The 15960-nt window shown below is 41.3% G+C and overlaps 1 protein-coding gene across 13 annotated transcripts in view; it reads left to right on the top strand.

Annotated features, from left to right (window-relative positions):
• Nucleotides 1-15960, top strand: part of BTRC (beta-transducin repeat containing E3 ubiquitin protein ligase) — a 119989-nt gene that overhangs the window by 98659 nt on the left and 5370 nt on the right. For 12 of the 13 annotated variants that reach the window (XM_039708799.1, XM_039708798.1, XM_039708795.1 and 9 more), the window contains 8 exons: nt 1459-1555; nt 2433-2570; nt 3047-3165; nt 5518-5767; nt 6446-6564; nt 10699-10809; nt 11413-11491; nt 14789-14982. In XM_039708799.1, coding sequence (XP_039564733.1) covers nt 1459-1555; nt 2433-2570; nt 3047-3165; nt 5518-5767; nt 6446-6564; nt 10699-10809; nt 11413-11491; nt 14789-14950 — 1075 coding nt within the window. In that variant the 3' untranslated portion in view covers nt 14951-14982. Of the gene's footprint in view, nt 1-1458; nt 1556-2432; nt 2571-3046; nt 3166-5517; nt 5768-6445; nt 6565-10698; nt 10810-11412; nt 11492-14788; nt 14983-15165; nt 15959-15960 lie in introns of those variants that run through there. The other variant, XM_039708788.1, reaches the window with a different exon arrangement.

Here is a 15960-nt window from a genome sequence, read left to right as displayed (position 1 = left end):
TCAGCTGAACAGTAAACAACTGACTATGCATGCAGCAGGGCTCAACTTACAGGTAGTAACCAGACTTTGTGTTACATTAGCTAGTAAAGTTAGGAAGAATAAAAAGGCTTTTAGGCACATAGGCTTGTACACAGGTTTTTCTAGACCTGCCCTAAGTCTTCCAGGATGTCTCAGACGTGCATCCTAAAAGAGGTTTTCGTCTTCCTTGGCCAGTAATACTAATTTTCATTAATGTACTTTCAGGCATACAGGGATCAAAGTAAATAGGCATCTGTCTGGTTAGTGTCTTGTCTGTATCCATGTGTGCCATCTTCATGTGTTTGTTCCCATATGCATGTCTGCTGGTCATTATATTTGAGGAAACAGGTAATTCCTCTGTCCAAATGTGAAAGCACCTTTCTCTCGAGCTGTACTTAGAATTCTTGATTTATAGAAGTATCAAAAGTTATTTTCCTGAGCATTTGTCATTTTGCTTGTCCAGTCCTGTAGTTTGGTATTGCCTTACAACCCCAAGATTTTGGTTCATTGTTGTGATTTCTCTAGTTCAAGTGTATCAGGGTGGTTAATGTACAGTCTCTGAAATTAGTTTTGAGGTGTACTGCATGGAAAGGATGGGAAGGAAATGCACAAGGAAGTATTGAACAATTAATTATGCTGTAATGGAGCAAGGGAGGGAGAAGTGGAGAGCTGGCCCAGTGTAAACTCTGTGCCTCTGATGCCAGGATTACACTCGGAGGCATTTGTGCCTCTCTCCATTTTGTGAGGCATGTTGCCAGGCAGAGCAGCAGTTAGTACGCCCATGGTGGGGTTTACTAGCTTCCACACCGTGTTTGGTGGCTTCTTAACTTCAGGATGAGGAATTAAAGTTTTTTACACAGCAGGCAGTGATTGCCGTTTACGGCTTTTTTTGGTAACAAAACTCTAGCTTGGGATATGAGTATTCCAAATCAGTGTTGAGATGAGGGAGGCACCACAGATGAGGTGTTGCTTACCAGCACACAGTAGTAGCAGTAAAATGTCCGTGTACCCAAACTGATACTGTTCCTGTTAATGCAGATAAAAGCTAGCCTTGAATGTGTAGAGAATTTGAGAGTTCCTTGGCTTCTTTCATTTGCTTTGCATGCTTTATTTTAAAGGTGACCTCTGATAATGTATGTGGGTATTGCAAGCATGAACCATTGTCAGCCCTTACTGAGCTGAATGGGCCCATGTCCATAATAGAGAATTTATTTCCCTTCCCTGAGTTACTAGACACAGATTTTTCTCAGGTATTTCAGTGTTAAAATGCAACACTGACATGTTGCAGGGCAAACAAACAAGGAGCCATCCCATCTTAGTAAATTAGTTTGACTATGAATCTGTCAGCAGTTGTTATCCATTTGTAAAATGCCAGGAGGACCTTTCTCCAAAATGCTGAAAGATGATTTGTGTTCAATGGAAATGTTCTTTGTATTCCAGGGGGCAATATCTATTTAAAAATAAACCTCCTGATGGAACTGCGCCACCCAACTCCTTCTACAGAGCACTTTACCCCAAAATTATACAGGACATAGAGGTAAGAAGCAGCTGCCAAATACAGCGGTGTTTCACTGTTGGTTTTTTAGTTTTGTTTTTTTCAAATGTTCCCGATTTATTCATGGTGCTGCAATTCTGGGGATATTCTGTTGCAGTGTAATATTTCATTAAATCTGACATGTCTGTGTTTGTCTGGAGTTTGGAGATCTGGGATAGTTATAAAAGATCCTGCTGCTCCTTTAGACAGAGGATGAGTTGGATTGCTCAGGGAGCTGTTTGCAGGTGGAGTCTCCACACTTTGCACATCAGATACCACAGCAGCACTGCAACATCTTGGTTTTCTCTGTTCCATGGTACTTTGCTCCTCCTGGTGCAATGAGACCTCATAGGCTGTTACAGGAAGATGTCAAGAACTGAGGCAGAGAGAAAGTGCATTTCTAAAGTCTGCAGTCCTAAGACTCAGGGAAAGAGGAAGCAGCTGAGCATGTTTGCCTTGCATTTAGTGTGAGCAAAATGGAATGTTCTGGTTGTTTCCTAACGGCAGAAGCAGTGCTCGGGCACTGTTGTGACAACTTTGTAAATGCATTTGGAGCTCAACTGAGACTTTCTCTTCAGTTATTTAGCTGTTGAGTCACAAGGGGCTAAAGGTTGGAGATAGAAAAAGGCTTTTAGGTTACTTCTTCCTCACCATTCCCAACAGCACAGACCAGTTTAGCCACAATATGTTTTCCAAGCATTGGTCTGTTTAATTGGTTCGTGTATTCTAGAAAGCAGTTATGTCACTGTATGGACCCGATTGCAGGAAAAAGCGTAAAGAAAAGTGTCTGCTGCCTTCTCAACCAAACAAAAAAAAGGGGAGATAGTTCTGTGGGGTTTTTTTTTCCCTGCATCTCATTTGTCTCCTGTCTCTCCTCAAGACAATAGAGTCGAACTGGCGGTGTGGAAGGCACAGTTTACAGAGGATCCACTGCCGAAGTGAGACAAGCAAAGGGGTTTATTGTTTACAGTATGATGATCAGAAGATAGTAAGCGGCCTACGAGACAATACTATTAAGGTGAGAATGCTCCATCATGGCAATACTAATGGCTTGAAGTGCCTGTGCCATAAATAATAGTGTCCTAATTTCAGTGACACCTACCCAGTCTCTTGTTAGTAACCTAGCCTTCTCCTTCCCCTTCCCCCACCTCCCACCTGCACAGCAGCTACTCTTTTATCTGGCTAGAGAGACCCTGTTTTCAGACAGACAGGCTTCGCCAGCAGAGTTTGTGTCCCGCAGTAATTACAGGCTATGTAATTACTGGGCCCTGTATCTTAGTGAGAAGGGTAAAACCAATATTCGTAGTAAAGCCAGTAATATCGAAGATGTCAATGTATTGCACCAAAGAGCCTGCAGAAGGCTCTGCAGATGCCACTAAAGATGTTCCAAGTGCACTATGGAAGATGTGCTGCAATAAAAAACAGTCTAGTCAAACCAGTAAGTGCTGAAAGATGAAAACCTTACTGAACTATTTTGAATGTTTGCTGTCTTAGATCTGGGATAAGAATACATTGGAATGCAAGCGAATTCTCACTGGACACACGGGTTCTGTCCTGTGCCTCCAGTATGATGAACGGGTGATCATTACTGGATCTTCAGACTCAACAGTCAGGTGTGTGTCTGTGATTTGGACCTTTCTGTTTGCCTCTTAAGATTTTAGCTTTGCAAGCTGCTGAAATGATATCTTCTTAAATGTGTGCTGTTCAAGCAGTTCCATGAAGTAGTTCAGCATACTTGTTCAGCATTGTGCTGTCCTTATCAGATGTCCATGCAATTCGCTGTCAGGGAGAAATGAGAATCTAAGCCAAGGCCAGCCAAGGTCAGGATGACTTAGGAAGGCCATCTGGCATTTCACCAAGGTTTTGCATGTTTTGACACTCCCTGGGAATGTTACAATTCTCTTGGAGAATAACTTTTTAAGAGTTGAGGTTTTCAAAGCAAGTTTGAAGGTTTAGTCATCCATTGTCATTTAATTTTAACAAAATATGTATGACTAGATACCCTATGACTTTAAACTAAATTTCAGCATGATGTTTCTTTCTTTTCATTCAATATTTCCTTCTTCATTCAATCTTTCATTCTTGCTTTCCTTCAAGTCTCCAGTAAAAGGCTGGACGCCTCAATGTAGCACAAATGCATGCTGTGCATTTGTGAAGTCCACTAGTCATATTAGGGGATACCAGAGAGTGTAAGACCTGTAGTGTAAATAGAGGCACATATGAGTTAATGAATTGCAATATGAACTTGGATTTGAAGGGGCAGGTCTGACTTCTCCATGTTGTTATGTACTCCCTCCTTGTCAGAGTACAAGCAATGCTCGTGTAGTGAAGTTACAAAAAAGCTGCATTGGTGGCCTTTTCTGGAGCTATTAGCCTGCATTCCTATAGCTGCAAGCTCCTCTGTGCTCATGTAAACTACTGTTGTTAAGCTAATAGTATTGTTAAGCTAATTAAATTGAATTCCTGGCACTTGATACATGCAGTCTTGCAGTTGTGCTAGATTTTGGGGTCCTGTCATTCATTGGAATCCAGAATTTCAGCAACACTGCCTGCGTAGAGGTGATGTGGGAACTGCACTGGGCTAAATAGATAGCAAAAGGAGAGGCTGATTTCTGTAACAAGCACTGTCATTTTCTGTATCAGGCCAGGCAGGCCAAATTGCACACTGGCTACTTGCCCAGGAATGCTTTGTCTCCCACTGTATCTATAAATGTTTGTGCAGACCCCAGAGGCACATAGGATGCATCACTTTTATCCTTGGGTCTCCTCAGGAAGAGAGGCTTCATCCAATAGACAGTACAGATGGGCTCGTAATGCTTCTGAGATCTCAGGGATGCACTTGTCCAAAGAAGTCAGTGGGTCTCCAGCTCCTGTTCGGTTTGGCAACCCTGTCTGCAAACTGTTTGTATGTTAATGGCTCAGGTCTTTAGTTTTTTCTCCTTTGCATTTTCTAATTGGAATGTGGTTTTCTTTCTCATTTAGGGTTTATAAGTTGATGCACTTCAGTTTCCATAAGTTAGAAAATAAGACATTAGAAGTCTTTCTCACATCTTGTCTTTTTTTACTGCTTGCCTTATTTGGCAGCAGGAAGTTTTAAATTCTGCGAGGTCTGATGTGCCTGATCATACAGCCATTTTCTGCTTTCATATGGTGTATCTGGGATACAGGTGTGATAGTGCCAAGAGAAATCTCTTTATAGAGGGCAAAAGAAGTTTGACAGCAAAATAGCCCAAAATAAATATTTTTAAGGCTTAAAATTTTCATTTCAAGTACTAAAAGTTCTGTATGAAGCTTTTGTCTAACTTGCATCTTAAATTATCTTTCGGTTGAAACAGTTGGTTCCAATAACATTAAATTGACATAAATGCTGTGTCTTAATTTGGGTGTTCAGCACATTCCTGGAATGTAGCTGTATACCAGATGCACCGCAGGGTAAATGCAAATCATGATGCAACTTGTGGCAATTACTTGTATTTGTTTGAAAAGAGTTGTCTTGTCTTCTGCTTTTGTATAAATTACCACTTGAGCTTATAGTCCTGTGAGAGAGGTCAAAAATGAAGCCTGTCAGGGAACTTATTTCTCCACATTGGCTGGAAATGAAGTGTATAATAGGCTGGCACAACTAGGAAACACCAATCTTTAAGGCCATCAGTCTTCTACCTTTGCTCAGCATTAAATTCCCTTAATTAAAGAATGCTTTTTTCCTGGGTGCATTATTTTTACGGTGTTAACGGCATTGCAGGGTTTTTGGCTGTTGGACTGTCTCAATGTACACATAATCAACAGGTTTATCTAATACATTTTTTAATGAACTATTTAATAGATGTAGATATAACTTGTGGTGTTTGCTTCTGTAATGTCGTTTGAGAGTCAATTACCTCTCCCTGTCCCTCTCTCGCTCTGCAGCGAATTCACAGTGCAGGTTGTTAACTCTCTTCTCTCTGGTTTGAAATGTGAACCCGCAGAGTGTGGGACGTGAATGCAGGCGAGATGCTGAACACACTGATCCACCACTGCGAGGCCGTGCTGCACCTCCGCTTCAACAACGGCATGATGGTGACGTGCTCCAAGGACCGCTCCATCGCCGTGTGGGACATGGCCTCCCCCACGGACATCACGCTCAGGAGGGTGCTCGTGGGGCACCGAGCTGCCGTCAACGTAGTGGACTTCGATGACAAGTACATTGTGTCGGCATCAGGTGACAGAACTATAAAGGTGAGGTGTTTCAGAGGCTTTGTGTTTGCTGCTCTGGGGTATTTATTAACAAAGAACAGTGACCAGACAGGGAAGATGGCCCCTAGCAGGATCTTCCTTTAGAAGCAGTGTCCTTCCTTCTGCTCATTTATACTCATCCCTCCTCAGTTGAGCTGGCACAGTTCATTTACAGAACCTATGGCAAATCAGTTCCTGGTACAGATGCAGTTAAAAAAGGATATTGTTTTCTCTGTTCTTTTTCAACTTGACCACTTTCATAACCTGTTCAGTCATTTAAACAGTTTTTACAGGGCAGCATGGGGATAAAAGTGAAGGTGAGTTGATAGGAGATACTTAAGGAGGCACTTAAGTAAGTGTTACTGCTATGATTCCAGTCTGCAGCATTAAACCTCAGGAGAATCTATATTGTGTAAACAAAATCATAGCCCAAGAATGCTAAACATGGAAGCTAATTTGATACTGTGTGGCAAAAATCTTCTGTGTACAGTGACCCAACCTGCTACCGGTTGCAGACTATAATCACAGGTCATCAAGAGGGGTAATTTTCCCAGTCTTAATGGTAGCATCTTCATTAAGACCATTCTGGATGCATCTGTTTATCATGCAGACACCATCTTTTGCTAGTCTCTTCATAATAATTTTATCTCTGTGTGGTTCCCTCCCCCCTTCCTGTCACAGGTATGGAACACTAGTACCTGCGAATTTGTGCGCACCTTAAACGGCCACAAACGAGGCATTGCATGTCTGCAGTACAGAGACAGGCTAGTAGTGAGCGGCTCTTCAGATAACACCATCAGGTGAGAGACAAACTCCCCCTCGCAGGGTTCTGAGCAAGCACGCTGTCTCTGGTGCCCTGGGACGTGCTGAGGTTAGGCAGCTGAAGTGCTCTGTACCCTTGTCAAATTTGAAATATGCTTTCTTTAGTATAGAACATTGGGAACTACTGGAAAGAGATATTAGAAGCCTGTTTTACTGTGTTGTCTTTCATCCTCTACATCTCAAGAGTCCCATACTAATCAACAAGTTGCATTTGCTCTGACAGTTCTGGTGTATGAAAAAGCTGGCAAGTACCACTTTCTAAGATGTCCTCTTGTGATATTTTAATTGGACGATGTGTCTAGTTAAAGGGGTCAGATTTGCAGTAAGAGGCATTTAATCCTCTGCAGAAATCCTCCTGGGCTCTCGCCAAACTCTTCTTGTGGTACTTGGCACCTGGTTAAGTTTGGAACAGCTGGTTTAGAGGATGAAGTTCAGTTTGCTGCCTTTTGCACTTCTCCAGCTGCCCTGGTTGCAGTCTGAGATTTAACTCTTTCTGGTATCACAAGCCAGAATTTCTCCCTACATCCTGCAGCTGCTGGTAGAGGGATGCCCCACTAATTTCAGGATGTATGGAACAAGTTTGAGTATTAGTTATCATGATATAGAAAAATGGCTCTGTCATGGAAATGGGAGTAACAGCAATCTCCCTTTCCCTTTTTCATTTTTTAAAGTAATTGTCTGCCTTTTGATGAGACTTGAAAGCTAGACAGTGTAAGCAGGAGCCCTTCACTTCACATGTCAGTAATAATATTTCCTCAGTGAGAATGATCCGTGCTATTGTTTGCCTGTGGACGTGGTTTGCAACATGCTGCCTCTCCCTGCTCTGCATTCTGTAGAAAAACAGTGGTCCTTTGGTTGACATCACCAGGTCACTGTTCCAGATTTTAGTACAGGGCTGTCTGAGAGCATGACCAGGAGAGCTAAAACTTCCATCTCTTAATCAAGAGAAGAGGTATTGCAGGCATTGTGTGAGAGCAGCACCACTGCTGAGAACTGCACTTCAAATAGAAAAAATAAGCCTCTGCAGTTGTACTATGAAACTTGACCACAGAAGTAGAGCAAGAAATAGTTAAATACTACAGCAGCTAGGGAAGGATCTAAAATATGCAATGCTAATAAAAATAAATGTCAAGATAGTGATAATGCTAAACAGGAATACAGTTACTTTTATGCTTGCATTGGACAAAATCCCTACTTAATGGATAAATTGTGCTAGAATTTCAGGAATGTCAACAGTGAATCTTAATGGAAGTCAAGTTTAGCAGCAGTGTGAGCAAGGCAGAAGACTTACCCAATGCTAAAAAGAGAATTTTCTCCCCGCCATTAGCAGAGGGCACAAGTCAGTAGAAGGATGATTAAGAAAATTATTCCTAAGTCATCTTTGTGGATGGTTTGGTGCTTTGTAGGTTTGATTTTAGTCCACTGTCAGATGTTGTGTGCTGGACTTCAGTACAGGCTGATACAGAAATTAAAAATCCATTATTCCTCAGTTGCAAGGAAGGTTTTTTCCAGAAGATGAATTTGTGATTTCTAGTTTTGCAACTGCAGACGTTGAGGACATGTGAAGTAGCTGAGACATAGAAGAATTATTTAGGCTGGAAATTTCACCTGCTACATAGACATCACTATCGTGCTAATTTCCATCTAGCAGAAACTGGTCCATCAAGTTTAATCCAATCACTTCAGTATCTTAGCTTCTAGAGCCTAAGTTCCTAATTGCTACAGACAAGAAAATAAAAATATGTAGGAAAAGAAAAAAAAAGGATCCAGAGAATTTAGGGCAAGAAAATAAAATTAGACAATACCATCTTGGGTTTTTACTGAGTGATTGGTCTTCATGTGTCTATTTCTAGGGTGTGCACACATAAGGATCTGATAACTAATCTGTTTAGACAGTAGCATTCTCTCTAAGAGGGGGGGATCCAGGCTCACCTACCTTCTGTACATCTCCCCACTCAGCTTTCAAGTGAATTAAAGGCTGAGATAATTGCAGAATTCCCTCTATTTCCAGAAGTTCTCCCAAAGTTATAGGAAAAAGCAGTGGTTGTGTTTTGAATGTGTTCACAATTGTAGTGATTTTTTTTTTTGTTAGTTCTCAAGCCTTAAGTTTAGTTCTTTTACTGTTTATTTCTTTGAATATTTAAAGAAGTAGAAGTTAGAGAAACTTATCAAATCTGAGAAGGACCCTTGGCACCAACTTTGCTAAGGGAGCCTACTCTCAATAGCAGTTATGCCCCCGGTACATGAAAGCTCATTTGCCATGTGACAAGGGACATGATCACCTCTTGTAATCCATTCAGGTAAAACCTCAGACTGGGACCTGAAAATACTGGCCTGAGTTAGTGTGATGCAGCCTCCCAGAGCTGCTGGCAATTTCATGATCAATGGCAAGGAATGGAAACACATGGCACAAAAGTTCCTGGCACAAAATTGCTCTTCAAACCTTTCTGCACCAGTTAATGTCTGGCATTGTCCATCCTGTTTGCAGTCCTTGAGAGACATCATTCTCTCTAGCAGCCAGAGTGCCTTTGTCTTGGAGTTGTTTGCTCTGACCTTGACTGGTTTGCTGTACTCATGTGAAAACTTTCGGGCCCTACACAGATTCCTGAAAGATCAACTTCACAGATTGAAGAAGCACTTTGAGCTCCTTGTTGGCTTCAAACATGTGCACAGACATATCCTTTCTCAGTTCTACAATGACAAAAGTGTTCTGTTCATTCCTCTGTTGTCCAAAGTGAGAGCAACTTGTTGTGGCAAGACAGCTGCAATCATTATCCACCAGCCTTGGGCACACATCAACCAGATCTGGATTATTCCCTGGGGAACCTCAGGAATAAAATACATGGGGATGGTTTATCTCTTTCTTTGTCTCCCAAGCAAAAGTGACCTGACCTCTCAGCAGCTGTTCTGCTTCAAGATGTGTCACCCAGAGAAATTCCACAAACCCCATATTTCTCACTACAGTGAAGTTCATGCCAGTCAGAGCACTTACTGAATGAGCATTTGAGAGCATTTGTGACTGCTTTGTTTCTGCTGTGTGTCAGGGAGTCAGAGCAGATACTGCTATTACAGGACTGCTGTATGAGCAGAGCACGTCTCAGCCAGAGATGGAATATCTCTAGACAAATACATGTCAAAGAATTTCAGTTCTTGTAAGCAAATAATCTTTTTTTATTCATGGTAATTGGGAGTCACGTCAAAGAGCTGGCAAAAGTATGGAAAACAAATAGACTTACTTCATAACTGTTTGAAGCATTTAACTGGTTTTTGAGGTAGTGTGCAAGTGTAAAAAATATGTATTTTAATTTATTCTCCATGCTGAAAATCCATCACAAAAGCTGAAACTGGGATAGTTACAGTTGAGAGAATAATGTGTTGCTGGGCCTCTTACTGTATATTGGTTTGGGTGGCAGAACTTTTAAAAAATACTGTATTATTAGAAACAGTTCACATAGAGCCACAGGAGTTATTTGAGAGCAAGAAAAAATGCATTTAAAATAATAAACACAGAGCATCCATTTTAGCTTATGCATAAGGTGCCTGTATTACAGATTAAACATACCTTCAGGGGGAGAAATGACAAAAGAAAAGGTATAGAGGTGTACCTCTCACCACTATATTGATAACTTAATTTGTCTGATGGAAGTCTCCAAATCAGAAATTGGCATGTAGGGGAGCAGAGAGGGGCACATGCCCCATGAAGGTGATCATATCAATTGAAACAAGGTGCCAAGGGGATTAGTAAGTCTCCCTCTCTTAATATCTTAAAACCAAGGCACAACACTTTTACAAACTATGAACCTCAGTAAAACAAAGTGAGGCTCACTGTGAAGATAACTGGGAGATATCCTGTGTTACTAGAGCTGTAGATACTAGACACAACTGGTTTGTGACTCATCTGCCGTGTGTTACTGTAACATCATAGGGTCATGTGGCAAATCATGTATGCATTTAACTGTGGGAAAAGGAGTGATGAGTCGTTTGTTTCTTCTCTGTTGTTCCATAATAATCTTTATTTCCAAGTTTCCATTAACTACAAGCAAAGACCAAATGTTTCACTGCAACGCTAAGGTATTAAAAAGTTCTTCATGCTTCTTTGTACTCTCTTGCAGGCTGTGGGATATAGAGTGTGGGGCATGTTTACGAGTGCTGGAAGGCCATGAAGAGTTGGTGAGATGCATACGCTTTGATAACAAGAGGATAGTCAGTGGGGCATATGATGGGTGAGGTTACCAGTGCACTCAATGCTTTGCATCTTCCTGTCTGTCTCAGTGTCTCCCATTCCACTTTGTGCATCTTCTGTATAAATATCAGACTCTCTGTCTGTCATACTAAGAGGACCTTCTCATGGCCAATAAATGAGAACCATGCTGTAGAGCATAGCTTTCATTCTTCTTTTGAAATAAGTCCATGTGATTTGATGTGTGTGGTCCAGTTCTTATGCTTGGTAAGAATATCTGACTGACTCAACTTGAAACTTCTTTCAGCTTAGCCACTTTTAAGAGCAATCTTTCCCATCTGTGGTTGTCTGCAGGACCATTTGCCATTACAGACTAGTTGTCTGCATTCCCATGTGTTTCTGTTAGTTATTACCACCTGCTTTTTATATGTTTTACTTTATTGACAGCATATTTTTACCTCCCATTAAGTTCTATAAGCTTTACAAAGGGGAAATGCAAGAACCAGTTCTCAAGAGCAGAAGGATTGCTGTAATTTTCCTTAAACTGATGTATTAGCTAAGTTGTACTAACAGTTATTTTCTTCTGTGAGTACTTGCTCTTTTCTCTTTAACAGAGCCATGGTGTTTGTTTATTTTTCACCACTAGGAAAATTAAAGTATGGGATCTTGTGGCTGCTTTGGATCCCCGTGCTCCAGCAGGGACCCTCTGCTTGCGAACCCTTGTGGTAAGAGCTTTAGATAGAGGTGTAGAAGAAAGTGTGCTTGTTCAGAGCTATCTTGAGCTGTGAAAACTCAAATCAGTTTAGCCCCAGTCTGCAGGATCTTGAAATCATTTCTAGGGGTCTGGCTTTTTGCGTGTCCAACTTCTTCTAATTTTATAAGCTATTAATTGCAACTATTAAAATTAGAATCTCTGAGCTTTTCACTCCACTCTGGACTTCTCAACAGTTTTATTCTGTGATTTGAAGTTAATAACTGAATCAATTCTTTAACTCATCCTTGAAATCCATATGCTAGTGGGTTTACATTAATCTGTGTGTACCTGATGATGTAGTAGTAAGTTCTCTGAGTTGTTGACATGAAATTTCTTTAAAATAGTACATTCCAAATTTGAGGAACAGGAACCAAAACACACTTGGGATTGCTTTCAGCTGTGTTTTGGGTGCTTAAAGAAAAAGTAGGACAGAAACAGGCAGTGAAATTGCCTTATGGTTAAACAGCAACTACTCTTTTCATGCTGTCCACTGGTTTCTAGTGAAGGTCAATGATGGTGTGGTTAAAATGTCATTATGTGAGTGTTAACAACATTTACAATCATGTTTAAAAATGTCTCTGCTTAGTCTTAGAATAATGTGGGAAAGTTGTGAGAAAAATGCCAGGACAGCGAAGGCCTTAGAGTGGTTCTAATAAGTGTTCCTCCACCACATTCAACCCAAGAAAATGGCACTCTTGCTGGGGATAAAGCAAGATTTCAACCAGTACCAAAATCTCATTGAAAAATAAGTACTATATGTTTTTATTTCTTAGGTTGAAAGTGTTTGGGCAGTGTTTCAGTAGGTATATGTTAGAACTTTTCCTGCTGTGGCTCCTGACTGTAGTCTGTGCTCTAAAACAGGATTGTACCAAGTCTGTCTGATTCTCTAAAAGTGTGGTTACTTCTCACCAGCTGAGTTGGCTGGCTGATCTTCTGCACACTCATCAACCAACTGAACTGCTCCTGTTGTAGTTTTCAGTGAAGTACTTTATGTCACATTTGGTGCAGGCTGTGAGGTTACTGGGACTCAGCTGACAGGCAGTAAGATCATTAAGTCATGCTATCCTTTTCCAATCATGAATTTGGACCATCAGCTACAGGATCAGAGTCCATGAGAGCTTTGGATGCCTGCAGGTGCTATGTTCAAAACCTTCTTGTTAGCCAAATAGAAGTGAAAATAGTTTCATGGCTGAAATCCAGAAAAGCCCTTTGTCATTGGTCACCCAGTTCCAAGCTGTGGAACAACTCTGCCCATGAGCTCATATCCTTGAGAGTCTAAGACTTAAGACTTGATATTGGTAGTGTTTCTGCTCCAGCCTGAGACAAATGTGTGCCTAGTAACCTGTAGACTTAATTTAACTGGTGTGATTTCCTCTGAATTTTCCAGCAGTGGACAGCCAAAGTGCCCCAGCTAATTATATTATAAATCAGAAGCGGTGGGATAGAAACACTGTAGGAATCTCAACACATGGATACTCATAAATCCCTGTTTGATAGCAATGGAGGGGGCCAAAAGCAGGGTGGGGAGCAGAGGAAGCTGTAGTGGTGCTTTTAGGACTTTTATGACAACAGGGTGTCCTTATACCCGCTTACCCATGCTTTGGTGTTTTTTTCCTCTTCCCTCGTCCTCCAAAATTAAACCTGGCTGCACAATGAACATCATGAGTCTCCTGCTGCTTGTGTTCAATTTTCAAACAGTAGGAGGAAAGTGCACAGATAACAAATGTTCACTGCATGCCAGGTCCCTTCCAGTTTTGTCTTCCCTTAGCTGGAACAGTGGCCACATGAATTTGACAGAAGCTTTCCATGAACAGAATAAGCTCACAGTTCAGCTTTCCTTATGACATAAACAGTCCAGGTAGGGCAGCCTTATTTAGACCACAGTGACTGGGATCAAAAAGAGAGTTTTGAAAAGAACTTTTAAAAGTACCTCTATCTCTATCTATCTCTCTCTGTCTCTCCCCCCACCTCCCCCCACCATCTCTGTGAATAATCCATCAGTGGATCTGACTGTTGTAATGATACTTTTTGTAAGAACTTCTTTACTCCTATAACACAAAATCTGGAAAAACACTTTCCTTAAGAATAGGTGGGAAGACAGAAACTCATAAGGTGTTTATAAGACAAACTCAAGTTACAGTTAGAAGATCAAAAAGGTTCCACTGATTAGAAATCCTAAAAAAAAAAATTATTTTAGAATCTGGCTTACATTTGCATTTATTTTTAGATAATTTTGATTTAAAGATTCAGAAATTCACTTTAAAGCAGCTGTTGTTCTTTGTAAACTGAGCTGTATTTTTGTAGTCTTGTGCTATAAAACAAAGACTTCCCCTTTAGTAACTAGCAATTCTCTTTTGCCTAAATGTTTGAGAAACCTGTAGTTTTAGTATTAAAGTATTTTGAGACATGTTTTTTTCCTGACCCTCAGAAGCCCCTTATAATGTGTGAGCACTAAAGAGAAATGTGTGTTCATGGAAGAGACAGGGCTCACCATCACTGCACAGTTTCTATTCCCTGGTGACCAAGGAGGAGACCACTGCTCTTGGAGTGTCATGAGCACCAAGAGAAAATAGGCAACACACAAGTGAAAGCAGAGTGGCTTTGCTTTGTGAAATCCAGGATCTTGCCATTGCCTCCTGTTAATTATAGTCTGAACTCTTGCCAATTGTCATGCCATTTCCACTCAGCCTCAGAGCAGAATGCAAACTGCCTATAAAGAATGCCCTTTCTAGATCATATTTTTAGAACTGCTTAGGAGGAATTTCTGCTGTGTCACTGGACTTTACAACAGGCTCCTTAGTGTCCTCCAGTGTTATGCTGTTCCCTCTTCAGGAGTGGCAGTGATGCCAAGTCTTGAATGCAAAGTTCTTATCTCTTACCCTGTAACCTGCTGTACCTGGGAATGTTGTAATTCCAGGAAGGAGTTTTGTGATGAAATAAGGAAGACAGTGCACCAGTCAGCCTTTCCAGATGGAATTATGTGGGGAGAGAGTTTGGATTGTTCTGCACAGTGTATGTCTAATATTGGGATTTAAGGAGTAGTGGGACAACTGTAATGTAAACTTCCTGCAAGTCAAGTCCTCAGATACAGCAAACCCTTTTCCTTGAGAGAGGGTTTAATTTATGCTCTGTGGTGGTGATGCACAGTGTGGGTTTACTGACAAATTAATATTACACTAAAATCAAGCCCAAGTTCATCTTCCCTACTCCATCCCAGGTGCCAGCTAGTTTGCAAAGTAACATGCTCTGTCTCCCACTGGCATTTCAGGAGCATTCTGGAAGAGTCTTTCGACTTCAGTTTGATGAGTTCCAGATCGTCAGCAGCTCACATGATGACACCATCCTCATCTGGGATTTTCTGAATGACCCAGCTGCCCAGGCAGAATCCACTCGTTCCCCGTCCAGAACATACACCTACATCTCCAGATAAATAACACTACACTGTACCTCACACTCGCACAGGTAAAAAAAAACCCTTTAAAAATAAAGTGAGGCTCAAAGGTGACACTGGATGTAGTGTGAGCCTGCTGTTTGAATAACTGGCGGGATTTAGCAGTGTTTGTCATCTTGGTTATACAGTAATTACAGTGTCCTGTAAAAGGGCAGGAATTGCTCTGGTACCTTAGAATAGGGACTTTATTTTAGGATTTGTGACATGTGGTGCCTATGACTCCCCCTGAAGAACTCCTCCTCCTCTGTCCATCATCATCAATAATTAAATCAGTTGTACTGCTGTCCAGAAGGAAGAAGGGTTTCTGCAGAGCGAGTAGAGCAGCTGCTGCCTAACAAGAGGATGCAGATGGCCTGACCCTGGGCAGTTGTCACCAGGCAGGAGAGTTTTGCCAAGAACCTCCCTCTGAAGTGATGACCATTCTCCTCACTGTGCAGCAAGCTGATTCAAGATTACAGTTTGGCTAGGGGAGGAGACACTGAGGCACAAGCACAAGCCCAGGCAAATTAAATCGAGATGCATCAATGTGCAAAATAATTTATGGATAGGGCCTAGCCCTTGTTTTTTCTCGCATAGCATGGCTGTTAAATTATTCATATCAGAGCCTCGTTAGTTTGCTCATCACCTTCTGTCTTGGCCAGCACAGTGTGGGGAGTACAAAATGTTTCATATGTTTGGGTCAGCTGTAGAGTGAATTTGATGCATATGAGTGAAGTGGCATAACATGATTGCCTGTGTGGGTGGGTACATGCAAAATTACTGTTAATGGCAGTAAACATAAGAGAGAAGAACGGCAGAAGAACTGACAGGCTTGTGCAAAGGGGTGTCCACAGTGACATTTTCCTATGAAAGTGCTCTGTCATGGAGCACTTCCTGTATCCTGTTTGGTAACTGTACAGTGATGCTCTGGACCTGTCAGATCTTGATTTTCGCAAACAGTTTGATCAATCAGATGTTATTTTAAATCATTAAAAGGCTTAATATGAATG

Source organism: Passer montanus, unplaced genomic scaffold (assembly GCF_014805655.1).
Source record: "Passer montanus isolate IOZ18808 unplaced genomic scaffold, ASM1480565v1 scaffold21, whole genome shotgun sequence".
In the NCBI taxonomy this organism is placed as follows: Eukaryota; Metazoa; Chordata; class Aves; order Passeriformes; family Passeridae; genus Passer; species Passer montanus.
This window is presented reverse-complemented; position numbering and strand designations above follow the sequence as displayed.